We start from the raw sequence: 9763 nt of genomic DNA, 5'->3' as shown, positions 1-9763 counted from the left end.
AACATATCTGCTAAAGTTTGTCTATTTTAATTTTGGAAATCATATCCATATGGGAGGAGAGCTTTGTTTTGTAATTTAAAAGTTTCCTCCTGAGTCTTTGGTTTTGGCGTTTTGCTTTCACAAGTCTCTTTGTATGGTTTTCTATATCTTTCTCTTTTATACGGTAATTTCATAATCACATTGAAATCCTAATGGGCCCTACTATATAGGATTCGATCTCTCTCTTTAAAAATATAATACACAATGTATAATATATTTTACCATATGTTTATATTGTTCAATTTATAGATTCGGGCTAAATATGAATTGCCAAAAAATTCTGTCCATTCTAGATCAATATCAGATTCGGCAGGCTGGGCCTAATTTGTTTATATCTATTCAAAAGTTCCAAAAAAAATCTAGATGGAACAACCTTCACATGAGTAAGGTAGAGGTTGAAGGTAACTACAGTGATCTAAGATCTATTATGTGGCTTATTGTCTATGAGCCTTCTATACATAAAAACAAGTATGGATCAGATTTGGACACCTTTTAATCTTTTTTACTGCTCCAGTACTGGAATATTGGAATCCCTACCTATTATTATTGTCTATGTACAATATTGTGGCAGCTATAGATATGGTGAGTAACTGAACTTCTCAAAAGTGGACGAGACATCAAAACGGAAGTGCAAAGAACTTTAAATATCTTCATGAGGAATATAAAACACACCCAGCCCGGCCATCTCCAACACTCACAATCACAACCCCACTACATATATATATATATATAAACTACATGAGCTTAAGATTTCACACAGTATTTAAGTTCCCCAGATTCTAAAGCAGTAGCATCCAACAAGAGAGGCACAGCTAATCCAAATCAGATATCAGGCTTGATAGCCTTGCTGTACCCCGTCTGGTCATCATAGTACTTGGACCACAGCATCACCCCTCCATACTTGGTAGACTTCTTCAGCGCCGGAAGCACCTGAGACTTGAGGTCCCCGACCGGAATGAACCCACTCCCGGCCGCATCCGGCGCCGCCGGCAAGCCAAGGAAGATTTTGGTGGCCTTGATCCCCGACGTCCACTGCTTCCAAGCATCCTCCAGATTGGTCACCGCCCCCGGCGAATACTGGCATGGTGGATTGTTGTAGAATTGCACCCAGACGTAGTCGAAGAGCCCGGTGTCGAGGGCTCCGCCGACCCAAGCATCCGGGTACGGGCACTGCGGCGCCGCCGTCAGGTAGACCTTCTTCCCCTTGGTACTGTAAGCTGAGAGGGACCTCGCCAGGTCGTCGTAGTGGTCAGGGCTCCCTCCCTCGATGTCGAAGTCGACGCCGTCGAGCACCGCATCGCCTAGAGGCCGAGAAGAGGACTTCCCGCCGAGGTAGCTGTTCCAGATGTATCGAGCTACTTGCCCGGCGTCATCTTTGGAAGCCAAGGAGTAGGCCCCGGCGCCGCCGCCGATGGAGAGCATGACCTTGACGCCTTTGGCCTGGCAGGACTTGATGTCGCTGCTCAGGCCGGTGCAGCCGCTGGAGTAAGGGTCGCAGTGGCCTGCGAGGTTGAGCTGCGGAGTCCTGCCGGCGCCGAAGGTGCAGAGGAAGGCCAGGTTGACGAAGGCGTAGTTTCCGGTGGCGCAGGTCTCGGCGAGGGTGCCCTCGTTGCCGTTCTGGCCCCAGTAGATGGCGATGCGCCCGGCGTCGGAGCGGGAGAGTATTAAGGAAAGGATGAGGAAGAGGAGGAACTGTGCAAGACGGGATGGTGCCATTTTTCCTCGGTTGGGTAGTGGAAAGAAGGAAATGGGATGGCTTGGTGCCTCAAAGCAGCACCGAGCTGGGGTTTTATATAGAGCGCGAGCGTTTCGTCCCTTGAATGCCAAAAGCCAGCGTGCCCATTCGGTTAGGTTGGAGTGCGAGCTGACCGCGTCCGCAGACGACCTTATTTAAAATTATTCTGATTTTGGCAGCTAGCTTGCCGCGGAGTGAGTACGAAGTGGGATTACCTGAAAGTTACATGAAAGATTAGCTTGCACACGTTAGCTCCACTGCGGAAACAAGACGAGTCGAGTGTATTTGGTTCTCATAAAAAAATTATCTTAATAAATATATTTTTTTAAAAAATGATGCTCAAAAAAATAATTTTTATACATTTAATTGATCATAAAAAATAGTATAGAAAATATTCTTTCTATTGACGCCAAAATCCTGCTTGACTGTGGAGGTTTGGAGGGTATCAATCAATTCATGGAGAGATGTTGGTCTGCACACACATACAAAAAGGCTCGTTAGAATGGCTCCGATCGATCCTCCGATGCTTAAGTCAGAAAGAGCTTTAAAACAAGAGTAGAAAAATAGCAAGTATAAGAGAAAAGATTAGTTTAGAATATTGCATTCTTCTGGCCTTATCATCTCGGCCTTCTCAGGTCGATATTCTTACCTCAACCTTTTCACCTTAGCCTTCTAGTTCTAGTCAACCTTCCAATCAACTTTAAAAACTTAGCTTTGTAGAGCTCCGCCTTTTGGAACTTTGCCTCGAGCTCCTCACCTTGGCCTTCGGCTTGGTAGCTCGGCCAAGGCCAAGTACCTCAGCCTCACTCTCCACCTCAACCTCAGCCTTTATTTTGGCTTTCTCACCTCGGCCTTGGCAACTCATAAGCTTGCTAACCTGCCAAAGAAGAGCAGAATGATGAATGAGGACTTGAGAGCCTTTCACCATAAGAGCTTTAAGCTATGAGTGCCTTTAGCTACGAGAGCTCCTCCTTTTGGGATCCCTTGACCCTACTTATATAGGTGTAGGAGTAAAGATCCATTACAACTGGTGGTGGAAATCAAGGGATGAGCCATTAACTCCTTCCTTACAAGCCATAACCATCCTTCCTCACAAGCTATAACTATCCTTTCATTTTTGGATTCTCTTAATTGCGGCGTTGTAACCATCTAAAATTCAACCTTTTCAAAATTGCTTGCCACATACCCATGCACGATAGAAAAGCCATCCACGATAGAAAGGTTGGTTTTATGCCATATCACTTTTTGTGACTTATGCTTGGTTGACTATCTATTTTTTTTAAAAAAATATTATATAAAATATCTGTTATACCATTAATAAAAGGATTACATGAAAAAAAAAACATCACATACATAAAAGGCATTTTTGGAAAATAATTACCATAATTTCCAACCTATCGGAAGCTGGCTTTCCTATACATGGGTTTTTCTTTCCCATAAGTAACTCGTTTGGCCCGTGGGAAGAGGAGGAAAAGTGTGATCAATGGGAAAATAGACAAATACCTCATGTTAGTTGGAATTTTCAAAATAGAGAGATGACAAAGTAGTTTTCCTATGGAAATATTCTCCGATTTCATAGAAAAGAAAAGCCCATATGAGATATGGAAAAGTCCAATTCCTACCGGCTAAAAATTGAAATATTTTTTTTCCGAAAGTATCCTTAAGCTTTTAGATAGAATGGGACAAAATACTTTCTTTTATTAAGGGCATAAAATCAAATCACTTATTGCAAGTACACTTAAATAATATCCAACACTAGACATTACGTACAGGACATGAAACTCTCACGAGATGAACACTGTAAAAGAAGCACCAGAAATGGAATTAGAGCACAAAATTGAGGAAATAAGCCACTGATACAAACACTATACTGCTCAAAGGAAAATTTTCAGCAAAAGAACAAAAGGCCATGATACGAACATACAAACAGATTTAAGGACAGCTATACATCTCTCAGTGACCCCGCCTGAAAACTGAGAGACACCGCCCTGATGACTTCTTGGGCCGATCCGCTTGCGCATCTAGAACCTGTTCAGCGAATTTATTAGCACAGTTATGATGCCTGTAAGGGACGCAAGAGACGAGTCTAATAACCAACCTCCTTAGCAATGAGATCTAGCATCTCAAAAATTTCTGAAAAATCTGGCCTTATAGATGGATCCTGTTGCCAACATCTTTTGAGCAGTTCAGCAAGCTTAGGGTGAGTATGCTCAGGAATGATAGGACGCAGTCCCTGAAGGCAAAGCATAAACGGCCGCTGAGTCAGTATTTCCAAATGGCAGTGGAAGAACATTAACAGAAGCTAGATTTCAGCATCTACTAATTCTGAAATTTAATCTACTTCTTTTGAAAAATAAATATCTAAATGAGTTATGGTCAAAATAAAATTCATGGTAAGCCAAAAATCATAAGGTATAGAGTTTGGTAGCTTGAAGTTACGGAAAAATGAATTCTGATATCTGTGTTTCCCAGCAAGTTGGCGAAAGAGTGCGTTCTTTTCTCCTCCCCATTGCATCCATATATTATTGAGCATGCTGAGGACCAGTACAATCTTAAAATGTAGTGCATGATATAAAAGTGCAAAACCAAGGAAATTAGCACGTCTCATGCTACAAGGTGCTATCAATAAACCCTTATAATCCATCATCTGAGTCTAGAACTAAATCCATTTTCATGCTCAAATAATTATACCTCATAGCTCAAAATAATTATACCATATCGCTCAAATAATTATAACTTATAACTCAAATTATGGTATTAAACATTGAGCAGAAGACATCACTAGAATTTTTTTTTTTTTTTTTTTTTTTTTTTGCAATTTTACTTGTGTGCCACCGGAATACATGCATTTTACCCATTTCTAGCGTAAGGAAGGTTGGGTTTTTGGTGCTAAAGAGAATGTATTGGTCTTGACCGCATGTATGGTAAGTGGTAACCATGACAAGACTGGTATGCTCATGAAACAACAAATGGTAATGGTTGTGTAATTACTTATCTCAACACTAATGGGAAGGCATAGAAACTTAATAACATGAATTCACAATGTGTTTGCTGTCAAGCAAGGTTTTTAAGTGCTGAAGGAAGGTACCCATGCCAACACTTGAGTACAGGCAAGGCAAACTGATTGTTGGTAGAGTATGCCGGTCCTGTAACTAGTGTTGGTAAAGGGGAAATACTAAGTACTGCTTCCTTCTGGTATGTAAAGGTACATGCATGGTATGGAATGGTACCTAAAACCTTGCAATCAAGTGATAAGGCATCAAACCTCATGGACATTGCTAACTCATTTGACACTATAATAGGCCTAAACAGGACAAAATTATTCCATTGTATATAAATAACATGGAATAGTGGTGGCATAGAGATAAAATAACATGAAGGATTCGGGAGTTGGCGGATTGAATCAACACTATATATACAATGTTTGGCCAAACGAAGGTTGGATAAAGAATGTCTGATAGGAAGATGAGACAATCCAATCTTCTCATAATCTGACTAAATCTTTTAAGTAATGCGCTAATGTGTTGGCTAATGCTCCCAGCATAGCTAGCAATAATACATGTAATGTATTCATGGCGGCCGCGTATTCATCCTTGAGTGGCCTTGGAAGGTCGCCTAGGGATGTCTGCCGACCAGGGGAGTCCTAGCCCGATGGGGGGTGCGCATCGCCCCGGGATGTTGGGCCTATTAGAAGACCGAGGAGACTATATTCCATGTACTCCTTGGTTGTTAGAGGGCGGCTGCGTTATGGAAGTGTGCGTTGGCTTGCTCTAGTTTGAGATGGAGTTGGTCGTCGACAGAGGACTTTCTGACCCTACTGGCTGAGTCCTCTCGGAGTCTCGGGCTTCTGTCCCTGGAGATTAGGGCAGCCTATCTGGCTTATCACTGCTGGCTAGATCGGAATGCCCGCATCTTTGAGGATAAAGCCAAGCTATTGAGTTGTAGTTGACAGAACCCTACTTCATACAGTAGAGGTACTTGAGGTCACTGCGTCGTCGTCCCTTGGGGCGACCAGGAAAATCTGGGGCTCTCATTTTGCTCACGTAGCGCCCAGGTGTGTTCTCATTTCCTGGGAGCCCCCACACCCTGGCTTCCTCAAGGTAAACTTCGACGGCAGTACCCAGAAGGGTGGTTGGTGCGACATCGGCTGGGGGTCGGTGTATCTTCGACCAGTCTGTCAACAGTACTAAGTTGAGAGCAGCATGGAAGGAAGTATACTATGCGAGACGGATGTTGGGGGCATACCGCGTTATCATTGAGAGGGAATTTACCACGGTGATCCGAGGGATCCAGGGGACCAGGGGCATTGATGGAGGATTGCGATTGCTCCACGACATTCGCCGTCTGCTAGGTGAATGCATCTCCCATCGGGCCTCTCATGTCTACAGAGAAGGCAACAGTGCGGCGGATTGGGTGGTCTCCTATGCGGCTCATCATTCAGGCGACTTCATCTGGGTGAACCAGGCTTCTGTCCCGTCTTCCATGCAGTCTATTTTACTTTCTGACTTTTTGGACAATTATCACACCCAAGGTACGCGGTACCTAGCGTACTGACAACCGGTAGGCTCCGGTACCGGTGCCGAACCAATACCGTACCGATGGGGCTGGTTCGGCCTGGTTTCGACCCCGTCGTCGTTTTTTTTTTTGGAGGGGGGGGAAGGGGAGTTTTCTCACTTTTGGATATTTTTTTGATGTTTCTATATTTAGATTTAAGGTTTAAACTAGAAGATGCATCTTATTCCTTCCAAATGACTCAAATAATGAGATGAAAAACATAAAATATCTTCAAATTAAGATACAATCAATTACATACATTCAAAGCACTCTCGGATATCTAAAATCGGATCGAGTGGCGATGCTTCTTGTCGATATCTGAATCCTCAGCATAATACGGAGGCAGATCAACCCATCCCTCTAACCAAGCGGCGTTGTAGTCTTATATGCTCAATCTCCGAGAAATGCGCGTCGGATCATAAGAACTCTCGGATCTCTCACTGAAGCTCTAGCTCTGAGAGGTGTCTTGATAATATGGCTGTGGAAGGGCCCATCCGAATATGCCGGCATCAAAATCCGACTCGTAAGACCCTCCGGGCTGTGCGGAGCAGTAGCCACCGAAAGATGACTCCGATGCACCATATCCATAGGCCGGCTGAGGCCGCAGATAATAGGAAGACTCGGAACTTGATACATCAATGGATCCTACTCCACATGGGAGGTCATCTGCAGCTGCATCCTATCCTCCTGAACGACCTCGAGGAGCCCGTCTTCGATATGCAATGGTATCTAACCGGCCTATATCAGACGGCCTACCGTAATCCATATCTTGTGTAGCATGCGTAAACTGAAACTCATTGGTGTATCGAAAACCTTTCTCCGACTGTATCTCCTAAGTAGTACCATACTGTTCTCCACTCTCTCCATGGCAGTAGATCCATCACCACCAGAACCTTTATCGTTGCTAATCCAAGTCTCCTCGACACTCTCCATTGGGGCCCTTTTTCTTTCTCGTTTGCTAGGATTGACGCCCACCTGATCGAGTCGACTGGATACTAGAGCGTCCTCGTCCTCGCATCAGAGAATCATCTCTCTAAACGAAAGTGTCGTACCAGTCATGTGGTGACTGGCTCCCCTCTAGCCACGTCCTATCAGCTGTAGGAGTGCGTGGAATGTTGCGCTCAGCCCATTGCTGTGGATCGACCATAGCCTCGATGGCTATGATGCTGGCTGGTCGTCAAGACGATCCTGGTTCATCAAGCTCGGACTTCTATTGCTGGTCCGCAAGCCAGTCAAGCATAGCATTATCATCATCATCTATGAAAGTCCTATATATGGGATCTGCATACTTGAACTTCATTTCCTCCTGAATGCATTTTAGCCTCAACCGCAGATTGTACTGCACATAAACTAGGTCGTTAAGGCGTTTTTGTGTCAAACGGTTTCTCTGTTTGTTGTGGATGAGGGAGAAGGTGAACCAGTTGTGCTCAAAGCCACTCGAGGAGACCGTTTGCAAGAGGATCCAAATAGCTATCCGTTTAAGATTTTTTACGGATCCGCCAAAATGAATCCACCATTCAGCTGCAAAAATATTGAAAATAATTACATATATGATGGCCTCACAGTTGAAGATAATTCAGCTGCAAAAATGTCTTGCAGATTTGTCTTGTACCTGAATTCATAGTTATCTTTCTCACGACAGCTGGTCGTTGTCCAAAGCTGTGGCTGTCCTCTCTAAATAATTTGGTCTGTGAAAAAAAACTTGTTGTAGTATGTTAATAATATAAGATCCGATATATTTATATATGCTACTAAATCATAGTTACCTCTTCTATACATGACGCGGCGATTTCTGAATCAGGCTCCAATTTATAAATAATATTACGCAGAGCATCAAGAAGTTCATCATCCATACCAATTCCACTCTCGTACTGGAACCGGAGATTCAGATAGTATGCTGCACATAGATGACACCATCTTAGTATAATTATACAAATATATCCATCAGTATAATTATCAATATTATCGCTTACCTCCTAGATGCAATTTTCTACCCATTTGGGCTTTCTACTGCCACTCAATAATGTCGATGTACTCTTGAGCATGGACTACATTTGCCTCCATGATCTGAGCCTTTGCATTCTTCATCATGTGATACAAAAAGCCCATCTAGGGGTACCTCTCGCTATCCACGGCCCGCAGCACTTCATATAATGGTTTGATAGCCTTGACTATCGCATTGGCCCACAGCGCGTGGCAAGTGCCACATTCTCTGCATTGTGGCACTTTCAAAAGTGCCACAGCGCGGGCACTTAGCGCGTGGCTGGCACTTAGCACGTGGCTACAGCCACGCGCTGTCCCCCACTCCTCCTACCGGTGCGAACCGAGTAGTTCCCACTGGTTCGAGCAAGTATCCGTGCAAACCGAGCGGTGCTCGTACCAGTGTGAGTCGAGCCGGTTCGCACCGGTACGAGCCACGAACCGACCGGTTCCGACCCAGATTGGGTCCGAACCGATTTCTACCTTCGTACCGGACCGATGCCTGTCACGGGCTGAACCGACCGGTACAGGTCGGTTCAGCAGACCTTGCTCCCACTTGTTATGTGTGAGTTGCCGATGTAACAATAAAAATAATAATAATAATACATGTAACGTAGAACTACATATTTATAACCTCAAAACAGAAAACTGCAGTAGGCAAATTATTTAACAAGTTGCCAATAAACTCATGTAATGCCATAGTTGAGTATATTTGTTAATGTCCAGGGTTTTTTATAGAGAATGGATGGGAGAAGGGATGAGCAAATAGTATATACTCAATAGAAAAGAGTGCAAAAAAAGAAAAAGTTGGTTCACTGTCATGTGTAGTTTTTAAGAAGTTAAATCATGAAGGAACAATTTATATTGGAAAGAAGTATGACGTATACCTTTTCAACCACACCCACTGCTGCTTGTAATGGTGTTAAGTCCTCATATGGTACCTGATAAAGGGATTGTGATATTAAATCATATCAGTGAAAAAAGAGAAGCAAAATCAATGTAGCAAAGAGGCTTGTATATATTATATGTCAAAAGGTGTTATGTCAAGAAAATGCTGCAAATACCTTCCCAGTAAGCAACTCCCACAGCACAATGCCAAAACTGAAAACATCAGCCTTCTGATCATAGGGCTTGTGTTCGCCGACCTAGAAACCAAAATTATGTTGATGAGAAACTGTTGAGAACAGAAAACTCTTTCTGGAAAAGATATGGCAATCTATTCCAGCTGAATAGCTAACATGTAAGGAAAACATATTACATTACACATTGCTGAACCTTTGTTCTCTCTCTCTCTCTCTGTGTGTGTGTGTCTGTTTATCATCAATATAATTTCTTAACTGTAACATGCCAAATATCATCAACCTTTTCCCAAATTGCCGAACTTGCTTGACCTCTAGACCAACCTACTTAGACAAATTATTTTAGTAGGTGAGTCAAATGATCTAAGTGGATGAA

General features: G+C 43.3%; 2 protein-coding genes across 22 annotated transcripts in view; both read right to left on the bottom strand.

The window, feature by feature from the left end:
- Window positions 1-664: 664 nt before the first annotated feature.
- LOC103708686 (hevamine-A-like) lies at window positions 665-1755 on the bottom strand. Its single transcript, XM_088717416.2, has one exon. It carries the CDS (start codon window positions 1753-1755, stop codon window positions 862-864), a length of 894 nt encoding a protein of 297 aa, XP_088573542.1. The 3' UTR covers window positions 665-861.
- Window positions 665-9763, bottom strand: part of LOC103708687 (serine/threonine-protein kinase STY46-like) — a 56906-nt gene continuing 47807 nt past the window's right edge. For 10 of the 21 annotated variants that reach the window (XR_015976025.2, XM_088717411.2, XM_039123831.3 and 7 more), the window contains 4 exons: window positions 9373-9453; window positions 9196-9249; window positions 3873-4007; window positions 3455-3802 (listed from right to left, as the gene is read on the bottom strand). Coding sequence is in view for 15 of the 21 variants with exons in the window: in XM_088717411.2 (XP_088573537.2) it covers window positions 3728-3802; window positions 3873-4007; window positions 9196-9249; window positions 9373-9453 (345 nt within the window). In the remaining 6 variants the exon portion in view is untranslated. Of the gene's footprint in view, window positions 2652-3454; window positions 3803-3872; window positions 4008-4027; window positions 7850-7940; window positions 8226-9195; window positions 9250-9372; window positions 9454-9763 lie in introns of those variants that run through there. The other 11 variants (XR_015976024.2, XM_026805263.4, XM_088717413.2 and 8 more) reach the window with 9 other exon arrangements.

The sequence above is a fragment of the Phoenix dactylifera genome, chromosome 3 (assembly GCF_051530095.1).
Source record: "Phoenix dactylifera cultivar Ajwa chromosome 3, Ajwa_hap1_PhDact_Kaust_v1.1, whole genome shotgun sequence".
Classification (NCBI taxonomy): Eukaryota; Viridiplantae; Streptophyta; class Magnoliopsida; order Arecales; family Arecaceae; genus Phoenix; species Phoenix dactylifera.
Note: the sequence above shows the minus strand (reverse complement) of the source record. Positions and strands in the feature narration are given on the sequence as shown.

Excerpts from the sequence above, each read along its gene's own strand:
- LOC103708686 (XM_088717416.2), bottom strand. The coding sequence starts at position 1,755 with ATGGCACCATCCCGTCTTGCACAGTTCCTCCTCTTCCTCATCCTTTCC.